This window comes from Gambusia affinis, linkage group LG08 (genome assembly GCF_019740435.1).
Source record: "Gambusia affinis linkage group LG08, SWU_Gaff_1.0, whole genome shotgun sequence".
Taxonomy (NCBI): domain Eukaryota; kingdom Metazoa; phylum Chordata; class Actinopteri; order Cyprinodontiformes; family Poeciliidae; genus Gambusia; species Gambusia affinis.
The window spans coordinates 5,035,218-5,057,094 of record NC_057875.1 but is presented as its reverse complement, the minus strand read 5'-3'; the positions used below and the strand labels follow the sequence as shown (position 1 = coordinate 5,057,094).

The window sequence follows — 21,877 nt, the reverse complement described above, 5'->3', positions numbered from 1 at the left end:
AACATTGTAACAAATTAGATTAATCTTACTTCCTCTGGACATTCACTGCAGAGCTTTAATAATGTGGGAATTCATCCAGCAACTTTCTGACGGCCTCTGTTTCACAATCCGAGTCCGAATGTTTCGAGGCGTGTACCTCAAAGCGGAACCGGTGGATCTTCCGGTGGAACGAGTGGAAAAGTTGAATTGTTCCTTTAAAAGCTCAATCGGCAGTAATGCATCTCACAGAGACGACTAAACGGTGTAGCGCACGTTCAGTTTATAGTTTCCGACGTTCCTGTTTTTCCTCATGATTAAAATATTTTCAGTCCTGGGGTTTCAAGAAGGCTTTTTTTGAGTTTTTCACAACTACGTTCTGGTTGACGTCGTCCTCGTCCATCGCTGCTCGCTCACGCTTCTTTGCAAACTTCTTCTTCATGGTTCCCACTAAACTCTCGTACCTGAAACACAGAAACAGGAAGCTGAGAGTCAGCGTTGACCACCAAACATAAAGAGTGAAGGTGGACAGGAGCGCTAACTTTTTCAGGGGTTTCATTCTCCCCAAATGTTTCAGCCAAATCCTGATCCTGACCCGTCACCCGAATGCTCCGTTTTAAATATCTTCTTCAGACTTTTAACGGTAGCTAACTTCAAGCTATGCTGCCTGTTAGCGGCAAAAGTTATCGGTTAAAGAGTTAAACTAATGTTGATTGAACAATGAATTGATACGCAGCCATTATCTTAAAAAAATTTTTGCTTGTATGAAGTGGTCAGACCATCTTTCGATAAAAGGGCAAAAATTTTTATGATATGCTGAGTGTTTATATTTCAAAACACAACCAGATAAAGTGAATTTTCCAACCCAACTGGACTCTGTTTGGACCTTTCTCTTCCCCATTCAGTGATATAACCGCCATCTTTGATTCTGTATCAACGGCTTCGCTTAAGGATGACGAGCAGCGCCCTCTGTTGGATGGTGGCCAAATTACAACACTAAAAGAATGTCTAAGGGATGTTATTAGCTAATCTATTGGAACTAAATTTATTCTAATAAATCATTCCTAGTCTGAATGTTCATAATCAGCTCCCATTTTTACCTCAGAGCCATTTCTTCATCAGTGACGTCTGTCTGCATGCGGCTCACGTCCTCCCCCTCTTCCTCCTTTTCATCTTTAGGATTCAGCAGCACCATCAGTTTCTGGAACAAATTGAATAAAACATTGAGAGACTGTCCTCAGAGGATCACTTGAAACTAAGACTGGTTTTGTTGGTTCTTACCTCCACCTCTGGATTAAACCCTTTGAAGGACAGGCGGCCATAGAGCAAATCCTCACAGGGAACCAGGCTCTTCTCCTCAATGATCAGGTTCCTGAAACACAACAAACTGTGTGAGGCTCTACAAATAACTTGAAGCTACAGCTAAAAAAAAAATAGAGTAAAGTCATAGGGAGGACAGCATTACTTGGCTTCCAAACTAAATATTTAATTTGAAAGTTAAATACTTACTTTGTAAACTAAATATTTTGATTATAAATTAAATATTTAGTATTATCATTCATACATTATGTCATGTATGAATGACATGGTGAAAATGTGACTTGGAAATATTTTTTTCTCCAGGACAGGCAAAATAAAACAAAAATATTGCTGTTAATTTTTTACTGTATAACTTTACAAAGGGCATTCCATACACTTCTCCCTGATAAAAACGTGTCAGGTTTACTGTCTGATGTCTGTTGGTTAAAACTATCTGGTTAAATATAGTCATCAATATTTATTTAGGTAAAATAAATCCAACAATAACATTCTGAAACTGATCTCAGATCGGTTGAAACTTTGATACTTACTCTTTTGCGTTAAGCTCCGGCAGATCCAGGTACCAGTGCTCATCACTGATTATCCTTTTCTCGTCTTCTTCCAGCTGCTTCTTCGTTTCAGCGTCCAGTCCTCTCTGCATAAACTACAGAACAAAGAAAGTAATCTGTTACTGTAAACAACAGGAGAAAAAGCTCTAAATAAATAACTAAAACCTCATAAAAAGAAAGTCTATTTCTATATTAGGAAACGTTTTGTATAGTTTTATTTAAACATGTAGGATCGGTTACGTCCAACTCGACATACCGCTGTTTATTTTCATTTACTAATATAAAATAGTCATGCTAACTCCGGATGCTAACTCCGGATGCTAACACTTACCTTCATCCTCATCAGGTTTTTAGACAATTTCACCGACTCCCCGGCCATTTTTTATCGATCAACAGATAAGCTAATTCTAACTAACCCGAATTAACTAAACCAACTTAACTAAAATGAGCTTTTTGGTGTTTTGAAACTCAGCTAATCGCAAACCTGAGCCACACGCCGCTAGGTCTGATGAATCGAAACCCGAGCAGCTTCAACGGTCATCAGCCTGGATTAATTGATCAACTTCCGGTTGATCTTGATGTTTGGCGCCCCCTGCTAGTGAGGAGGAGAAGAATTTCGATTTCTTTCTTTTCTTTCATTAATTGTATAAGCATCTTTATTTGTGACAATGTACAAAAAAAAACAAGAATGTGAAATTAGAGAGGGGTAGCATAAATAACAATAAAAGAAATATCAGAATTGACAGAAAATCCTACATAAAATAACGTTCGTGCCAAGTAACCTAATGTAAAAATAAATTAAGACAACGGATCATCCAGAAACCCTCCGGACCCCATTAGGGACAAGGCTGAACAGAAAATGGATGGATGGATGGATGGATCATCCAGACTCTTTAGTTAGGAACAAATCATGTGGTTGTTCTTCCCTTTTGATCAGGTAAAAATTAGATTGCAAGCATGCATTAGTAAAACTCAACAGTTATAACAAACTTTCTCCTCAAAACTTATCATGGTTGATTAATAAGTTAATAAATAAATCTTTAGGATTTATTTTGGCCCTTTGTTGAAGCCCAAACAGAACATTTTCCCAATGCAATCAAATGTTTGCTGATATTTTTGAATAAACATTGTTATAAAACTGTTTCCAAAATACTTTGGAATAGGAACACATCCAGAACAAAAGAGTGACAGACTGAGGGGGGAGAAGGAACAGTTTACAGCAACTTCTTTAGCATGTCTCTGGTCCACTTGGTATTCACGTATGTATTTGAATTTGTAGACGAAGCAGAGTTCACTCATTCAAACCTCCCCAAATGAACCAGACTTTCTAGACAAACAAACTGGAGTTTGATTGAAGTGGACTGAACAGACTGGTGGGAATTCACTCTCAATCTTAACTTTTTTATGCTTTGAGGCCATTTAGGTTTTCAGTAAACCCAGACTTTCTCTTCACAGGGTCTCTGGTAAGTCTGGGTTCCTGCTCTTCCTCAGATGAACTTGTGGATCACCACTTCCTTCAGCGACCGGAAGCACACCTCTCCTCTCTCGCCGTTCCTGACGGTCGTCAGCTCATCCTGCAGCTGAGCCACGGGACGACCCAGCTGGTACCCCAGGTCCACCAGCAGCTCCAGCAGCGCCGCTCGATAGGGCTTCAGTCCGTAGCGCCTCACAGGAGGAAGAGCTCGCTGAGCGGCTGAGAAGGCCTGCTCCGGCTCGTCCAGGTCCCGGTAACACACAGCGATGGCAGAGAGGGCGGGGACGGTCAGGGTGGACTTTTGCCACGGCAGCAGCTTTTCCTGGATCTCCAGGACCGTCTGGAGCTGCTCCAGAGCGGCCTTGAATTGGCCCGCTCGCAGTAGCACGTGGGCCTGCTTCTGCTCGTGCTCGGTGAAGAACTCCGAGAAGTGAACGGAGTGTCTGACGCAGCGGGTTGCGAACAGCTTGGCCAGGTAGTCCTGCAGGGCCAGGCGGCGCTCCAGAATGTTCTCTGGGTTGAAGTTTCCCGTCAGGAGCTTCGGGGGCAGAAGAACATCCTCAAGCTCTTCGTCAAACTCCTCCAGCAGTTTGTTGTGAAGCCTCAGGAAGTCACTGTAGCGGCGCTCGATGGAAACGCAACAGGAATCAAAGCTGCCGGAGCGCATCACCACGATCTGATACACCTGTAGAGGAAGACAACACGAACAAAGTTGGGGATGGTTCCACCGATTGTAGGTTTCTGGCCGATCAGATATTTGAAAAGCCTGACCTGTTGATTCCGAGTATCAATGACATTCTGTCAGATGAATGTGACCTAACCGTTCAGATTCAGGTCACATTTGAAAAGATCGGATACTTGTCGGATAAGTAAGTACAGTGGGCCACGTTCGGAAAAGATCGGATCTGTGTTGTTCAGACTATTGTGAAAAGATCAGATACGAGTCACATTAAGGCAGAGAAAAGTCGGGATTGGGTCACTTCAGGCTGCAGTGTTAATGCAGCCAAAGTGGTTTTTTATGTCGCTTCTGGGAAACTTTACCTCCTTTCAGTGCAAATCGTTTCTCTTCTCATTGGCAGTTTCTGATCCTCTGCTGTTTAAGTGTCTTGTTGCTGAAATATGCTAAACAAATCATTTTGATTGACTAATTACCTGCGACATTTTGACGCATAAACATCACGTAGTTTACACTCTAAAGTGAAACGTCAGAGTAACAGGAATAGTTCATGTGTATATGAACCCGCTGGTGTTTCATACAGTGACCGTCTCTTCCAGTTGACTCTCCTGACTGTTGCACCTGACTTTCTGACTTTAATTTGTTTTCTTCTCACAGACCCAGTCGACTCCCCCTGTTTACTGTCTGCATCGTGTTTCTGTTTACTGTCTGCATCGTGTTTCTGTTTACTGTCTGCATCGTGTTTCTGTTTACTGTCTGCATCGTGTTTCTGTTTACTGTCTGCATCGTGTTTCTGCTGATTGTCTCACCACGTATTTGTTCAGCAGCTGCTCCACAACTCGACTGGATGGGATCTCAAATAGCAGCCGGACCGGTCGCTCGTTTTGCTTCGCCAGCTTCAAGTTCTGTTGGAGCTCCTTAGTGGTTAAGCTGGAACAACCGAGCCTCTCGCCTAAGACACCCAGAATCAAACACAGACCTGAATCAGTCGGAGGAAAACTGTTAGAATGGATAAAAACCCACTGAACTGACTCTGAAATGATTTCCTTTCTGACTTACAGAGCGGCCTTGCCAGGATCCAAACCAACAATATGACAAAACCAGTCAGAAGACAAGCTTTAGGATTTAAACACTGACTTTTATTGCTTTTACATTCAGTCCTCATCAACATAATTAAAAAAAAAACACTAAGTAAAAACAGATTTCTTCAAAATAATGAAAACTAAAATATCCAGCATAAAATGAGACACTAAAGTGACTGACCTAAGTTAACGGAGGTCCAGCTAATAGAGCTTGTAGAAATGAGTTTCTACTCTGACATCTGATTGTGATTTTATTTTTTTACATGACTGATTTGAAAAAGCAACAAAAACAGTAAAATGTTGGAGGAGGTGAATACATTTTATTGGCATAGTATATGTATATATCCATGGGTGATTAATTACCTATAACCCCTATTTTATAATCTATACACTGGCTACAGATTTATTTTAGCATTTGCCTTAATGTATATCCTATGTTGGGCCTTTGCAGAGCCGGATTTAGAAGTATAAGGGTCCCTGGGCTTCAGACAGCTTTGGTGTCCCATCTAAAAAAAAAACCTCTATTCATACAAAATTACAGTAAATTAATAGGCAGGTAAATCAACAGGTGGTTTAAAATGTCCAATAAGAGATTGCTCCATGTTAGTCCCAAAACTATATACTATAATTTTATATTTTTTAAATATTCCAGTATTGTGTAGATTAAATAGAAATGTAGTAATATTATTCCACAACACATATAAATTGATGAGCTTTATATAATATACATGCTGTATTTATGCTGTAAAACATGCATTCAGTACAAATCACCCTAAATATTCTCCCCTCCCCCCACACCTGAAAATACTTGGCGCCCTGGGTTACTGCCACTGTAAGCTCTTTGTAGAGTCCAGAGTACATCCTGTGAAACGCTGACTGAACGATTGCAGCATCTTCATGTCAGTTTGAACACCTTCCTCATTGCTCCTTTAGGGGGGAAATGCTCTGAAACTCTTCTGCTTCTCTTTTAACCTTTTCCTTTCCACTCATTAAAAAGAGTGTTTATTCTCTGCTGAAACTGTGGAGGATTTTCATAACTTTGATCTAATCTGTTGCTTCAACAGTGTAATATAATCTGCAGACTTTTTTCTAAATAAACACAAATCTGCAGCTATGTTGCAGAACTTCATGCAGTTTTGCATTTTTGAGGCAAAATAATCTGTTTCAAGGTAAAGTTCTGATTTTAAAGATAGTTAGAGGTCACCATGATGGAGACCGATTAATGAACCCGGTCTCGTTTCATGTTCTGATTAACCCAATCTCAAATCTTCTTACAGAGCTTTGATTCATCAGAAATAAAGCTGAACTGTCCCTTTAACAGAAAACTCACCACTTGATAAAAACAACAGTACCTGCAGCCATCTGGTCCAGATCTTCAGAGCCCTTCGCTGGAAAAACCCAGAGGTCAGATCTGCTGCTGGGAGACGTCCAGGTTCATGCCACTCTCGTTACTGGACCAACTGGATCAGCTGTACTGGTTCTCTCATTAAACTGGTTCTGGGACTGAACGGGTCTGTCGGAGGCTGTGAAGCTCCTGCTGAAGTGAAGAACTCAGAACATAGTTGTGCTAAAATGAGGAAGTTCTGCTGATAAAACAGGAACTGAAGGAAGTGAAACAACGTCCAGCAGAAAACTGACAGAGGAGCGCTTGTTTTAGAGCAGCCGACACGGCAGCCGGGAGGAGTTAGCCTCGGTGAGAAAGAAGGATTTGATATAGTCTTGGTTCTGTGGGTAAACTGAAATCAGGCTCAGTGACAAAGAAACACGCTGTTGGACAATTTAAGTTAAATTTCACTGGCGGCCCCAAAGACGGAAGTTTTAATGATAAAAATAATAAAAATAGTTTTAAACTGCATGAAAAGATCATATTTGTCCCACCCTCTGCTTCATGGCGTTACCTGACCGTTACCTGTCAGAAATGAAGCAAATCTAAAGGGCTGCAGCGCCACCCAGTGGCCGTAAGCGTACTCCAGGAAGTACAACTTCCAGCGGCTTGAAGTAGCGGCTTCAAAGGTGAGTTCTGGTTCTGGTTCTGGTTGTGGTTCAGTTTCGGACTTCAATAAAGACACACCTGTGAGTTTTATTGAGTACGGACGCGTTTTCGGGGGCGTTTAGGCGCATTCAGGTGTTTTTGTGTTGTTTCTGTGGAAAGTGAAACTAAAAAGTTGGAGCATGAACTTATTTTAGGCAAACACTTTATGTTTCACCGCTTACGGTTTTAAAAAAAGTAAAAGCCAATACTAGTGCTATTACTATTTCTGAAAAAAATCCTTTTAGCGGGTGTCTTGGCAAAAAAGCAATGATATGTTCTGCTGGCTGATTTAGGACAATTGAACGTGTTTCAGCTGCTGTTCCAGCTGCTCGAGGAAAACTTTTCAGAAGTATGAGGCTAAAGTTTCAAGTCCTGTCAACTGGAATAAAACATACTTAATGTATGGTTGAGAGCAGCAGGGTTGCCAGATCTAACAGTTTTCAACCCCATAACATAAAACCCACCCAACTTAAAAAGAAATTCAAACTCTAATGAAACTCATGTTAATAACTGAATAATAAATCACACTTAAGTAGCATCTTCAAGAATAATATTTGTGTTGCTATGAATGTTGTGCCACACAGCCATAAAGTTACCTAAAAAAGAAGTAATAAATAGTTTTTATCATGATTTTTTAAAATCAAAATAGTACCACAAAATATTGTGATAAAATTCTAAGCCCATGTCGCCATAAATACTTCATTTACTAATCATTGATCATGTCACATTCAACATCTTCTGATATAACAATTTAGAAAGAAATTTCTTCTGAATATTAAAAAAAAAAAAAAAAAAAGTGAAAAGTGGCCCACATTTTCACAACCTGCCCAAAGTTGTTAACAGCAGGAAACCCAACCAATCTGGCAACACTGCTGAAGGGTCAGAACAGGCTGAGAACATGTGAAAAAATTAAATGTTTTCTGCTCCTCTACTGCAGGTGAACATGGAGAGTCTGCAGGATCATGACAAGGTGTTGCGGCTGGTGGAGAAATACTGCAACCTCAGGTCACTTCCAGTGGCACATTTCGAGGGACCAGAAGAACCAGTGAGGCCTTCATCTCTGTCACCCTGCAAACCATTTGATCAAACATTGATTCTTCGAATACCCTCCTCAGACATAGAGTCTGACTCATTAGATCGTTCTAGATCTGCAAGAAAAGGTCAGAAACATTCTCCAGAAACACACCTGGTCCTACTGAGTGTTCATGCAGCAACATTTTACAAAAAATAAATCATCCCAGATGTTTCCAGCAGTTGTGTGCTTCCTATTGGAGCAGGTAGCACCTCTGTATGACTGTGTTTCCATAGTAACATGGTTTTAGATGATTTTTGCTATGAAACTGATTAGATTTTAAAAGAAAAACTTTGGCATCTGTAACAAAACTTCGGATTGCTCCTCAGCCCAGAATGTCCCGAGGCAGCTGGCGAAGATCGCTGAGTCGGCACCGATCACCGAGCAGAACCTCCAGACCCAAGATGGTGAGACCGTTAAAAAAAAAATACCCTCAGCCATCCGGACAGTAGCTGTACCTTTAACTGACTCTCTGGGATTTAACAAAACGACCACAGCTGACTCTGTCCTTTTCTGCTACTAAACAGCAATAAAGATACTTTACAGAACTTTTGCAAAGGTTTCATAGTGTTACAACACAAAACAATCTAAAAATCAACTTGCACTTTAAGCCTAGTTCTCACGGCACGATACACTTCTTGTGCTAAACACAATTACTGACTGTATTTTTCTTGAGCTGGTTAAAAAAGTTGACTTAATAAAAAAAACAACAAACACGTAGATATTGTCTGCATGTTCAGATACTGTCATTTTAACTTTGAAGGTGGACGTTATTAGTTAATCGATTAGAGCCTATTTTAATCTAATAAACCATTAATCGACAATTAATCATAAGTCAATTGTTTGCATTCCCACTTTCTTCATCATGAAAATCTATAGAAGAGGTTCAACTTATTCTATAATTTATTTTTCTTAAACTAATTTGTTTTGAACCAGAATCTGAAAGTGGAAATAAATTTAAAATTTTAGCGTTATGAAAGCTAAAAAAATCTAACATTTTATGTAGTATATATTTGGAATATCTTTTTTTTTTGCAGTTCTTGTTGAGTTTTATTTTGTAGCAACCGGGTAAAAAGTTTCTCTTTGAATGGAAAAGGTTGCTGATCCCTGGTCTAGATAGAGAAGGTTCTGACCGGTTTCCTGTGTTCCTGCAGAGATCATCCAGAAACTCGTCGAGCTGATGATAACACTTGGAGATGACATTAATGTGAAGGTGTGTTCTGAATCAGAACCAGAACCAAAACACAGGACCAAACTCTGTTTTAACCACAGTTTATTTTCCCTCTCAGCTCAAACAGAACCCGTCCCTGCAGCAGCAGCTCCAGAACTTGAACTACAACCTGTTTGAGAAGCTGACGTGCACCGTGCAGAACCTGGTGGCGCCACCGGGCCAGGCGGCATGCCCAGACGGTCTGGTCCAGAAGCAGAGGATCGCCTGGGCCTTTGAGGTGACCAGCAGACTGTCCTCTGTCACTGTGGTCCACCGGAGGGCGATACAGCACTTTGGAGCCCGATACATCGCAGAGAACCACGCTGGCTGGGTCCAGCAGCAAGGAGGCTGGGTAAGAGGGGTGGTTCTGATCCGGTTTGATTACTGAAATTAATAGCTACATACTTGTTAAAATTAAATAATATTGAGCATATTTTTGCATTGATTAGTCCCTCCAGGATTTTGTGATTTTTATTTTTATTTTTTGTTTACAATTAAAAGCAAAGATTTTGACATTTTGCAATATTTGTGCTTTGATATGGTAGTAAATGTGACTTTTTGTTACTTGCCATATTGATTGCTGACAGTAACATAATATCTAGTAAATCTGAGGCAGTAGTCATAAAAATAAGAAATACTGCCACCTGCTGGTAGGAGTTAGCATCACTTAGACACAATGTTTTTTTACCATTTTTGCACAAAATTTGTAATTAACTCGCAATAAATGCGGGCATCTGTTGATTTTGCGTGAATTTGCACAAATGAGTTGGAGATACTGATTGATGTTATTTCTGAAGGGCCACATAAAAAGTTAATTTAGACTAGATTTGGCCCCGGGCCTCGAGTTTAACACATGTGTTAGATTAACAGTTTTTAAGAGCAGGAAGCAGTCAGAGACATTTTCTCCAGCCTGAATCCTGTCCCAGATGTTCCAGATTTTGATCCAGTTGAGAAATTTTCTAACAGTAACTGTGTTTTTTTTTATTTCTACTAAATGTTTTTTTCTGTGAATTCTGCTCTCTAATTTTTTTGCTTTATTTAAAATTTTGTTCACTCTGATCTTGTTTCTCTGTGTCCATCAGGAGGAAGCTTTTGACTGAACAGCGGGTCTGTCAGATGGAGAAAAGTAAACTGTGAACGACTTGTAGATATTTATTTTTTATTATGAAGATGTTGCTCTGAAAATTTTGAAATAAAATCAAAATGAAGGAAAACTGATCATCACAGCTGGAGTCATTTAGTTTTTGTTTTCTTTTTTAATTTTTGGGGCATTTCTGTGATCAGAACCACTGTACTCATAAATGAGCATAGTTATACATAGAAATAAATGGAGTTGTGGGGAAAATAAGGAAAAAAAATATTCATTAAAGAGACACAAATGCATTTGTAAGTAAAGGAAAAAAACAAAAAATATGCAGTTTTAAATTCAGAAAAATTTTACTTATGTTTTTAAAAGTATATTCAACTGGACCTAAACTGAAATAATAAAAATAAATGGCAATCATGTCAACATGAGGTAAAAATATCCCTTTTAAATTAATTGTTGTGTTTATTTAAAAATAAATTCTTGCGGTAGAATTTCTTGAAATAACTAACATTTTCATGTATGTAGCTCTATTCAAATTTTGTTGAGCAGAGTAGACCAACGATAAAAATAGCTCATAAGGTCGTAAAGGTTGCTCCTAAAAGTTCTGGTCCTCTGCATTTGGACCGGATCTTAGTCCCGGAAAGACCGATGTGTCTTTAGAAGGTGACTGTCCCCATATACAGACTCCAGCTGCTAGAAACTGTGTTGAAGCTATCTGGAGTGAAGAAAAACGAGTTCTCCTCAGCCGTCATGTTGCCACACCTGTCTGCTGGAACTGTGAGACAAAAGTTACAGCTTGTGTGTGACAAAAAAATTAAAATACACACCCTCGGAAGCAGCTGCTGCTTCAGGCTGAAGACAATTTACTGCAATAACTGTCCGTGTTTGCACTTCCGGTTTCTGCTTCAAAATAAAAGCCTGAAGGGTCGCTAGCATAAAAGTTTTTTATTAGTTTGGATCTGGGAGTAGGTTGTGAGTTCAAGTTGTATTTATTTTAACTAAAATAAAGCATTGATTTTTTTTCTCTTGTTACTTTATTTTAATCTTGTAGCTCCTGTAGTTTGAACCAGAGGTTATTATTATGCTTAATATTATTTCATGGGGTTGCTGTGGTGGCGCAGGGGCAAAGCACAACCTGAGGTCTTAGTCCTGACGGTGGTCACAGGTTCGATTCCCAGACTGGCAACATTTGCCCCATGTCTTGCCCCTTTCTCATTAACCTGTTTCTTATCGAACTACTTTCAAATAAAGGCCACTAGAGCCTATGAAACCTTTAAAAATATACATTACTTCATGTCTGGAATTGAATTGGATCGTGGACCAGTGAAGGAACCTGAAAATCATTACAAGTTCTGAGAAGTTCTGGATCAGTTGGAGGTTTAACTGTTTCAGGTCTGCAGCGGATTTATGGAAACTGCCTGTTGACTTTTATTGCGAAGGGACCGGTAGTAAACATCCGGTCAGTGTCTTCTTCTCCTCTGTAGCTTGTTGTTCGGTTTGATCCTCCGCTGAATTCCGGTTGTGTTCTGGAACTTCGGGCATTATCGATCCTCTTCCAGAGGGCTTTGCATCGAACCGACACCGGTTCCTGTTTCTGTTCGGTTCTGTCAGGGTTACTTTTCATCATCATTCACCCAGAGCGGAGCACCCAGCGCACAGGGTCCATGCCGGAGCCGATCCGGGATTCAGGTGAGTGTCAGGTCTTACCTGTTACTACTGAGGTTCGGTTCTGATCTGAATCAACTAGAACAGGATCCAGCTGACTTTCCTGACGCAGATTGTTTTGGACCTGACTGAGATGCGCCAGTTAAACCAGAACAGCACAAATAAAAAATACATTTTGAAACCCAGAAAATTTCCATAAGTCGAACACTTTCGACTTTTCAAATTCAGAAATAGGCTATTCGTGTTTTTCTTTTTCTTAAAATTTTACGCTTTGGAATTCAGAAATTTTAAGTTTTTCTAGAATATTTCTGCGATTAATCTCAGAATTTCTGAGTTGTTTGGCGGAAATTTACACCTCCTTTTTTCTACCTAAACTGACGATATGATTTGGATAAAATAGAAAAATTAAATGAAAAATTTGAAAACTGAAAAATCCGACCTCATTGTCAACTAGAACAGAAATGGAAACTCATATTATACCGAATCATCACGCATAGTGAAACATTCCAAACTCTTGTTTATTGCAATTTTAATGTTTATAGTTTACAGATATTAGAAACTGAAAATTCCATTTCAGAAAATGAGAATATTATGAAAATAAATATTATTGGAAACTCAAAACACCTGGGTCACTCATCTGCACCCTCATAAGCCACAAAAAGTCGCTTCGCCTTTGTGTTGCTGAAAAAGTTGATTAGTTCTGTTTCCAAGCTTATTCACGGAATATTTAGTGGAAGGAAGAAGTGTTCTAAGGTGCAGCAGCAACAGAGAACCTGTCTTGAGTTTAAAAAGTTGAAAAGTTTTGACTTTTCAATCTCTGCAATTTCCGTAATTTTTCTAGAAAGTTTCTGAGATTTTGGCAGAAATTTGATCTTCTTTTTTTTTTTACTGTCTCCAATTGCCCTAATATGTTGTTGTACGAGGAGAAGTGGAGAGGAGCGGAATCCATGTTGGGTGCCATGTGGTCTTTTGGTTCTGGTCCTCTGGGTTTTCTAAAGTCAACACAACCGTCCACCAGGACATTTTAAGGAGCCTCATGCTTCTTCTTATACGTGTTTTTGTTAGATAATTTGTCAGTTTGATTTCAAACTGATGAGCATCTCCAGGTTTTCTTATCCTGTTTCAGAGGAATAAACTCCTGCAGGAATCCTCAGTGGGATCATCTCTCCCCAGCCGACTTCCTGTTTGTCTCAGTGAAACATGATCCGACCTGTTGCTGGGGTCGTTCATCGGGACTGGCGTCGTCATGGTGACCTGCACACTGTAAACATGTTGATGCAGGGTAGAGACCTGCAGAGACTCGGGCCGAGAGTCTGAGTCCTGCCCTGATTCAGTTATTTTATTTTTTACCTCAGCTTTCTAATTTCCAGAAGCCCAGATCGGTTCTGTCTCACTTCCTTTCACTTTTGGCTGAAATATTTACTTTTCACAAATCTTTTTGATCGACTAATGATTATTTGACAAGCAGCTTTTTAAAATTCTTCTCTTAATGGTAGACAGTCTTAAGGAGCCCATGAAGTTCAAAACAGAACTGCATAAAGTGTGTTTTCATCCCACACCGGACTCCATTTGGACCATTAGTCTTTTGCGTTCTTGTAACCCCTCCGCCATCTTTGTTTCTGTATTAAGGGTTCTGCTTAAGGATAACCAGCAGCGCCCTCTGCTGAATGGAGGTCAAACTACAACACTAAAAGAAGGTGTAAGAGAATGTTATTGGTCAATAGATCAGAACTAATTTTAATCTAATAAACAATTAATTGTAAATAGATTAATTGTTTGCATCCTTAATCCATCTATCACAAACCTGCAAATATGCAGGTAACTGCAATAATTGTGGATGAAGGTTTTATTTGTATCATGTTCGAAAAAATTTAATTTCAAATTTCATTTCAAGGTTTTGATCTTTAGCAGCAGAATTTGAGAGAAGAAAAATGGTTGTGGATTATATTGTGGAATAATATCTAAACCACCTCTTGTGCTGCAGGAAAGATGCTGTGACCAAAAGAGTCAATAAATCCCAGATCAGGTCGGATTTTAAGGGATTATAAAGATAAACTCAATCCTGCAGAGCTGCTGTTTTGGGTCAACGGTTAAAGGGCTGTTAATTATTGAATGGAAACACTTTCATTTCCTGCAAGGAAACCCGATGACCTCATAAGCCACTTAAATAGCAAAAAAAACAGAAACTAGGGGGAAAAAAAACAAAAATGTAACATTTTTGACTCAGACTTTATTTCTAGAAAAACATGAACATTTCTAAGACTAGTCTCAAAATTTAGGAGTTTTCTTCTTGCAAATTTCTGACTCTTCAAACTCAAAAATTTCCACGTTTTTTCTCAAACATTTCTAAGATTTATTTATTTATTATTTTATTTATTTATTTTTTTGGCGGAAATTTAGTCCTTTTTTCTGTCTGCAACAGTCGAAATATGCTGTTGTACAAATAGCACAATACTATCCGCCATTTTATTTTAGTTATTTGTCCAGATGAATAGTATAAATATGCAGCTGTTCGTTCTGCGCTTCCACACATCCGACTGGAAATGTGTAAACTAGCTGCTTAATCTGAGCCTCAGTAAAAATGTAACAATTTCACAGAACATTGTTTTAAACTCATCAAGTTATTAACACTGACATGTTTCTCCATCATCCAGCTCGTGCATGTGACTCTGGTTTATTATCAGATTTTTATGACCATCGTTCCTCCAGAGGTAAAATGTTCAGAATCAGGAATCCTCAAGCAGATTAACGCGGTTAACTGCTGCAGGTTGCAGAAGAGATCTGATTTCACCTCCTCTGTTTCTGTGTTTGCGGATAAAAATAACCTGAAGCGCTCTGATCTATAAATATGTCCCAGATGGGCTCCACTCCAAGCTGACGGAGCCACAGGCAGGAGGGAGGAGACCAGAGGATCTATCCAGCAAAACGCTGGAAACATCCTCAGAGAGTTTGGGAGCAGTTTCTGGGATACACTGCAAGATACAAAATCTAACCAAGTATTTTTGGTGTAGTTTCTAATGGAAATATCTTGAAATAAGACAAAACTAACTTACAAGTAAATTTTAAGCAAGGTAGGAGCTTGTTTTTCGTAAATAGTTTCTTCATATTGATGAAAAGTCTCACTGGCTCATTATTTAACTTACATTTGAAAGATGTTTTATATTTGATTGTTAACTGGAGTATACAGACGCTTAAAACTGCATTTTTTTAAGAATAGCACAATCAGAGCAGTAAGTAAGCAAAAACTGTAAAAAAAAAAAAGTGTAAGTTTATATCTCTATACATTTTGCATTTAAGATAATAAAGACAACGTACACTAAAGGATTGCTATTATTGAATTCTGAGTATAGAACATTTATTTTCTAATTTAAAAAAGGAATTGAATTGTTTATTTGCATCTTTTGATGTTTTTATAATATTGTATAAAAATGTTTAAGAAGTTAAATGAAAGATCTGCAGGATGTGTCATGTATTTACTTATGCGAATAATCATTAGAATAATTGATTAATCGATTATTAAAATAGTTGCTAACTGCAGCTGTAGTGACCCAGGTGTGACCTCCTATCCTCAGGTTCTGTGGCTGATCCAGAACCAGCCTGTGGGACTGCAGGGCTCTGTGAGGAGGATGAAACTCCTCCGCTCACGGCCTCTCCTCCGGTGGTGTCTGCTTCTCCTGGGAGTCGGGTCGCTGCTGCTTCTGGTCCTCCTGCAACATCTCACCGACTCCGTGCAGCAACAAAACCCAGGTTGGCTTTGCCGGGTCGGCTGGTCTGGGATCAGTCTGAGTGAGGCTGTGAATCTGAAACTCCTTCTTGTTTGTTAGAAGATGCATTTTCTGCTCCTTCCTCTGTTTGCTCTTCATCTTTATCTGATAAATGTCGTGCCGTCAATAAATCAAAATTCTTATTTTGATAAGAAATTTATTATGATAAATGATTGATACGATAAATGTCCAGCGCTTCTTGTAAGTAACTTTTCTGAAACATGCTGGAACTCGCTTCACAATAATTTCTTAATATAGATTAGAAAGTTCTAGATCCAATGCCAGATTGTTTTTACTCATAACATTGGAAAAATATCTTGCTATTTGATCTAATCTGACAATGGAAGTAGTACTTTTTATCAATATTCATTTCAAGTGTATTAAGATATTTGCACTAGAAACTACACAGAAATGCTTTGAAGGATTTGGTGTTTTACAGTGTTTATGATGTCTCTGATGTTATTGTTCCAATTGAAAGAACTACAAATGAAAAGCTTCAGTGATTGTTTATGCTTTCTGTCTTCCTGCCCTCAGAGTGAATCTGGTTCTTCTTAGTTAATAATTGTTATATATACACATAAAGCAGGGTTTCTCTAGTGTATTATAAGCCTGGCGGGCCGTCAGGCTTATAATACAATCATAATACGAACCGCTGGCTCATTGTAGCGGTGTGATTCTTGCGCGCTCGCTGTTCAGTGCATCAACTATAAAAACTGCAAACCAAGTAAAATGCTCACCACAGAAGAAATGCTTGCAGTCCGGCTTATTATAAAAAATAATTTTAAAATTTATGAATATTTTTTTAAATAAAAAAAAACCACGCGGACTTTAAGCAACTTAGGAAATCCATTTCAGTCGCTCAGTTCAATACTCCCATTCCTCACTTCCGACATCCATCATGGCGCCTCGAATGAGGCGTCAATTAATATGTAAACATCCTACAAAGTTGTCTTTGTGGGTTAGACAGGAGTCAGCAATGGAACGTAGCGCCTGTATTAGCATCCAAATTGTTTTTGGGGCAGACCGGAAGTCCATCCCAGAACCAACCTGGAAGCAACGACCCACAAACGAAGGTTCCGCGTCGCCGCTACCACTCCCGTCCCCACCTCAGGAAAGCATTATAAATGTAAACAAATGAACTTGCCTAACTGTAAACAAAATGTAATTTGTTATTTTATTATTTTTCTTTTAGAAAATTGAATAAATTTAATCTGAAACAATTTCAAAATTAATAAAAAAAAAACTAAATATTGTGGTGGCATTTTTAGGTGCACCATGTATGTGTATATATATATATATATATATATATATATATATATATATATATATATATATATATATATATATATATATATATATATATATATATATATATATATATATATCTATATATATGATAAAATTAATGATATGTTGATTATATATATTGTAATTCATTTATACATATTCATTTAAAATTATTATATATTAATAAATAATAGATAATTAGTATCATACTTATTATCTCTATATGAATAATTACAAATTTTAGTAATAATATTGTTACTGATAATAATAATGAATATTATAATTATGATTACTATTAATTATAATTGTTAATATAATAATTATTAATATTGTAATAATTATAAAGGCAATAGTAGTAATATAATAATGTTATTATGATATGTTGTTATTTATTATTATTATTATTATTATTATTATTATTAATAATAATAATAATAATAATTATTGAAATAATCATCAACTAATTAATAATTAAAAAATCTAACTTACAGACTCAACTGCTGAGAGAACAACATTGTTAGCAGGAATTAGGGCAATAATATGCAAAACATATTTTGCATTTAAGATTAAAATAATCTTTGTCATCTCAGAACTCTTGAAGTAGCATCATGTTAGCTTCACCTTGTTCACATCCTGTAAAAATCGCCTATTAAACACATTTTGCTATATTAATTATATTAAAGAATTAGTTTATGTGCATCATTTAATGTATTTCTAATATTGTGCAAAAAGGCTGAAGTAAAAATTATTTTTAAATATCAGATTAATCATCAGAATAATTGATTAATTGGAATAATTGATAGATTAATTGATAACTAAAATAATTGATACTTGCAGCTGTACTTTGGGCAGTTTTGCCTTGAACCTCTTAAGCTCCATTGGGTTCTAGATTTCTCCACAGACATCAGATAGGATTTAAATCTGGCAGTCTGCGTGCAGAAATATCCCAGGCTGGGAATCGAACCCAGAACCTTCTTTCTGCCCCCATATAAACAATTCATGCAGCTACATAGCTGCAAAGCCCTCACACGTGATAATTAAGCACTTCTGGATTTTAAAAGCAGAGATTTAACGACTTGAAGGAAGGATGATAATCCAAGGTAATCTAAAAACTGCAGCAAAGGTTTACGAGCTCTTTCACTGGGCCGGGTGGAGCTCAGAGTTTGTACCTGCAATTAAGCTCCAGCTTCGCCTGAGTCCCACTCATTAAGTCCCTCTGTGCAGTTGGGCTGTATCCATGACAACAGCGATCATGGAGAAAGTAAACAAAGTGTTTCTGCTGCATCTGTTACAGTCTGCAGCTACGATGAACCTTGGATATTAAGCTGCAGCTCCAGATGCATGACTGTGATTGGTCGGCTGCTGTTTCACCTGTCTGATTTAAACCGGAACTGATGGGGTCAAGAAATCTGCCTGCCTGGTTTACGGAGAGCAGAAAGTCTGGACTGGTTTTAAAAACCAACCAACATGTTAACATCTGGACCTGATTCTAGAGAAGGATTCTAACTCCTTCACTTCCTGGAACAGTCACACTGCAAAAACACTAAATCTTACCAAAAACTGTTTCTGGTCTAGTTTCTGCTGCACATATCGTAGTACGTTTGAAATAAGACAAAACTCAACTTTTCAGCAAGAAACTGGAGCTTGCAAATCATGGTTAAAAAAATATATTTGCAAGAGAAACTACCAAAAATACTCGGCTGGGTGGAGATGAAGCTTGGGGCCAGATGATATTTCAGGATGGAGTTTTGTCTTCTGGAAGATTTCTGATCTATTTCTGTTTCTTGCCCCATTTTCTGCACCCACCTTTCCCTGTAGACTCCCTCCCTACGCTCTGTATCTCTTATGAACTATTAAACAAAAAAAACAAAAAAAAAACTACAGCAGCTCTGTCCAAAGTCTCCGTTGTGTTAACGTTGGTGTTTACAGAAATATGAGGTGTGAGACTGATGAGGCGGATCAATCACGTGATCGTTGTCAATTGGATCAATGGAGGGGAAAATGAAGGTGTCGGGTCCTCTGGGATGAAATAACAGCAACTCGTCACTTCCTGGTTTGCTTTTGCAGAGTCACATGAAGGTTCCTCATGTTTCTGCAGCACGAGGGTCATAACCTCATCACACAGTGGAACTGAAACATCTGGAGCTGAAATATATCAACATATCAACCTCGAAGTTTAATGTTGCACATTTGAAGCAGATAATATGTGCAGTTGGAACATGTGGAGCTGATACAAATTAACACAAAATGTGAAGAAGAAATTGTGGATTGGAACAAGTGCAGTGGAAAATGTAGAACAGAAATTGTGAAGCTGTTACAAATTAATGTAACATGTGGAGCAGAACATGTGCAAATTAATATTTATTAGGATCCACAATAGTTTCCAGCATAGTGGTTACTAATCTTCCTGACTGACAGAAGAATAAAACATTTCAACATTAACATATAGTAATTAATAACATAATTAACACATAATATCACAAAATTAGCCAGATGTCACATTTTACAAATTACACACATAAACTGAGATTTAAATATAATTAAAAAAAAGCTTTCAATCCTCTTTTTTTAAAAATGTGCTTTTTAAACCTTACTATTCCTTTCCTGAATCTGTAGACAAGTAACAAGTTTATTTTTTACAGTTAATTTTGTCTCATAGTAAAATGATTCAGGTCTCCCTGTTTATATACGAGTAAATTATACAGCAACATAACATTTAATGGGCCGCATAACAAGTAGAATAAGACATGCAAAGCGAAATATGTGGAATAGAAAATCTGCAGCTGTAATATAAGGATGTGATGTTGGTCCAGTTCTGTTATGAATATGGTTCTGTGGATGGTTCTGGATGATTCCTCCTGAGGAATTAAATTGTTCTCTGCCTTCCTCATCCCCTCCTCCATGTTTTATTTATTTTCGCCTCATGAATATTTAAAAATCTGCCAGTGTGACTGGAAAGTATCATGAGAGAGCTTTTAGAGGATGTGTATTGTCACATCACTGAGGCAGCAGAACCTCTGCAGCTTCATCTTTATTTAATCAGAACGGCTCGCTGGCACCAAACCAGAACCAGAACCAGACAGAGGCTCCGTCATGCAGACATGAAGAGCAACAGTTAAAACTCAGACATGTTCAACTCTCTGCTCTTCTGTTTCAGGTTTTCCTGTCCTGGAAGGTCCTACAAGGCCTGAAGGGAAGGTAAGCATGGCACCACAGCACCACCTGCTGGACACATGCAGAATTACAGCAGCAACAGAAACACGTTTCCTTTGTATTTTTCTGATAATTAAGCTGCCTATTTCTTGTTGCAGCGCCACCACAGGCGAGAAGGGGAACGTTTTTTTTAAAGGGTTTCGTTCATTTGACACAGAGAAGTGTGAAAGCTTAGCGCAGTAGTTGAAAATGTAACAAACGTTTTAATTTTAGTCCCAAATCGGACCGAGTCTACAGGACTATCAGGTGTGAAAACTCCCTTAAGTTCCTGTTGCAGTTTCACTCTGGTTCAGAAGTTCTAGCCTCTGGTCTTTACTCTGGTTCTGTTCTGTTTCAGGTTCCGTCCTGGCAAACTGAAGAGATCCGTGCTGGACTTTTCCCCGGCTTCCCGCCTGTCCTCCATCTTTGTTCTGACCTGTTGATGGGCAAGAAGCAGCCCGTCACTAAGCGCCACAGGAAGCTGCTGCTGAAGAGCGCCCCCTCTGGAGGTTCTACGGAGCTGAGGACGCAGCAGTCTCGGCGCCGCCAGCTGAACAACGTCTGCTCCGAGTACCATCCGGTCCGCCGGAGGCGGCAGGTCAGGCTGCAGCAGGTGTCTCGGCTTTACGTGGAGGACCGGTTCCGACTGCTTTACTGTGAGGTGCCGAAAGCCGCCTGCTCCAACTGGAAACGGGTCCTGATGGTTCTGGCTGGCAGAGCCCAGTCCACTCAGGATATTCCTCACGATGCAGCTCATTACAGCAACCAGCTGCGGCGGCTGGACAGCTACGATCGGGCCGGTATCGCCGAGAGACTGCGAACCTACACCAAGGTTCTGTTCGTCAGGGAGCCCTTCGAGCGGCTCGTCTCGGCCTTCCGGGACAAGTTTGAAAATCCGAACTTCTACTATCATTCCGTGTTCGGACGGGCCATCATTTCCAGGTACCGGGCCAACGCCACAAAGTCGGCTCTGAATACTGGCACCGGCGTCACTTTCAGGGAGTTCGTTCAGTACCTGCTGGACGCGCAGCGACCCGTTGGGATGGACATCCACTGGGAGCGGGTCAGCCAGCTGTGCAGCCCGTGTCTGATCCCCTACGACTTCATTGGGAAGATCGAGAGCCTGCAGGAGGACGCCGACTTCCTGCTGCGCGGCATCGGCGCTCCGGAAAACCTCACCTTCCCGGACTTCAAGGACAGGAACCCGCGGGCGAAGCGGACCTCGTCCAGAGTCACCCAGGATTATTTCTCCCAGCTGAACCGCACGGAGAGGCAGAAGGTGTTTGAGTTTTATTACAGGGACTACCTGATGTTCAGCTACCCCAAACCGTTCTCCGACCTGCACTGACTTACACCTTAAAGGAGCAGCATCATGTAAAATTGACTTTTTTTGGTTTTTTATAAAGGTTTACATCATGTAATAATAAACCTGAGTCTGTTTTTAAAATGTCCAGTTTGTGTTTTTATCCTGAAACTCTTCTGCTCCGTCTCC

General features: G+C 39.2%; 4 protein-coding genes across 6 annotated transcripts; 2 read left to right on the top strand and 2 right to left on the bottom strand.

Moving 5' to 3' along the window:
• Positions 1–247: 247 nt before the first annotated feature.
• mphosph6 (M-phase phosphoprotein 6) lies at positions 248–2,381 on the bottom strand. Its single transcript, XM_044125989.1, has 5 exons — positions 2,176–2,381; positions 1,827–1,939; positions 1,258–1,348; positions 1,077–1,177; positions 248–440 (listed from the first exon to the last, which is right to left on the bottom strand). Exons 1-5 carry the CDS (start codon positions 2,221–2,223, stop codon positions 305–307), a joined length of 489 nt encoding a protein of 162 aa, XP_043981924.1. The 5' UTR covers positions 2,224–2,381; the 3' UTR covers positions 248–304.
• An 87-nt stretch (positions 2,382–2,468) lies between these two features.
• Positions 2,469–6,765, bottom strand: snx20 (sorting nexin 20). The gene is made up of 3 exons (XM_044125986.1): positions 6,429–6,765; positions 4,804–4,946; positions 2,469–4,003 (listed from the first exon to the last, which is right to left on the bottom strand). The coding sequence occupies exons 1-3, from the start codon at positions 6,436–6,438 to the stop codon at positions 3,332–3,334; spliced, it is 825 nt and encodes a 274-aa protein (XP_043981921.1). The 5' UTR covers positions 6,439–6,765; the 3' UTR covers positions 2,469–3,331.
• Positions 6,766–7,105: 340 nt separating this feature from the next.
• Positions 7,106–10,599, top strand: si:ch211-218c6.8 (apoptosis facilitator Bcl-2-like protein 14). The gene is made up of 6 exons (XM_044125988.1): positions 7,106–7,149; positions 8,046–8,268; positions 8,510–8,587; positions 9,335–9,393; positions 9,470–9,742; positions 10,473–10,599. Exons 2-6 carry the CDS (start codon positions 8,052–8,054, stop codon positions 10,488–10,490), a joined length of 645 nt encoding a protein of 214 aa, XP_043981923.1. The 5' UTR covers positions 7,106–7,149; positions 8,046–8,051; the 3' UTR covers positions 10,491–10,599.
• A 1,379-nt stretch (positions 10,600–11,978) lies between these two features.
• Positions 11,979–21,833, top strand: LOC122836200 (carbohydrate sulfotransferase 8-like). 3 transcript variants are annotated; one of them, XM_044125975.1, is made up of 6 exons: positions 11,979–12,166; positions 13,269–13,985; positions 14,037–15,213; positions 15,715–15,889; positions 20,351–20,391; positions 20,744–21,753. In XM_044125975.1, the coding sequence occupies exons 4-6, from the start codon at positions 15,769–15,771 to the stop codon at positions 21,731–21,733; spliced, it is 1,152 nt and encodes a 383-aa protein (XP_043981910.1). In that variant the 5' UTR covers positions 11,979–12,166; positions 13,269–13,985; positions 14,037–15,213; positions 15,715–15,768; the 3' UTR covers positions 21,734–21,753. The 3 variants fall into 3 exon arrangements, with proteins under 3 accessions (XP_043981910.1, XP_043981909.1, XP_043981907.1); XM_044125974.1 differs by lacking the exons at positions 13,269–13,985; positions 14,037–15,213 and having other exon boundaries at positions 20,744–21,833; XM_044125972.1 differs by lacking the exons at positions 13,269–13,985; positions 14,037–15,213 and having other exon boundaries at positions 15,695–15,889; positions 20,744–21,832.
• Positions 21,834–21,877: the final 44 nt, after the last annotated feature.

Bases quoted from the DNA above. Each gene is read 5' to 3' on its own strand.
- mphosph6 (XM_044125989.1), bottom strand. From the start codon at position 2,223: ATGGCCGGGGAGTCGGTGAAATTGTCTAAAAACCTGATGAGGATGAAG. The intron at 1,349-1,826 runs GTAAGTATCAAA...GTTGTGTTTCAG, and splicing joins CCGGAGCTTAACGCAAAAGA to GAACCTGATCATTGAGGAGA. The intron at 1,178-1,257 runs GTAAGAACCAAC...AATTTGTTCCAG, and splicing joins GGTTTAATCCAGAGGTGGAG to AAACTGATGGTGCTGCTGAA.
- si:ch211-218c6.8 (XM_044125988.1), top strand. From the start codon at position 8,052: ATGGAGAGTCTGCAGGATCATGACAAGGTGTTGCGGCTGGTGGAGAAA. The intron at 8,588-9,334 runs GTGAGACCGTTA...GTGTTCCTGCAG, and splicing joins GAACCTCCAGACCCAAGATG to AGATCATCCAGAAACTCGTC. The intron at 9,394-9,469 runs GTGTGTTCTGAA...TTTCCCTCTCAG, and splicing joins GAGATGACATTAATGTGAAG to CTCAAACAGAACCCGTCCCT.
- snx20 (XM_044125986.1), bottom strand. The intron at 4,004-4,803 runs GTGAGACAATCA...CTTCCTCTACAG, and splicing joins AGCTGCTGAACAAATACGTG to GTGTATCAGATCGTGGTGAT.
- LOC122836200 (XM_044125972.1), top strand. From the start codon at position 12,142: ATGCCGGAGCCGATCCGGGATTCAG. The intron at 12,167-15,694 runs GTGAGTGTCAGG...GTAGTGACCCAG, and splicing joins GGAGCCGATCCGGGATTCAG to GTGTGACCTCCTATCCTCAG. The intron at 20,392-20,743 runs GTAAGCATGGCA...GTTCTGTTTCAG, and splicing joins CTACAAGGCCTGAAGGGAAG to GTTCCGTCCTGGCAAACTGA.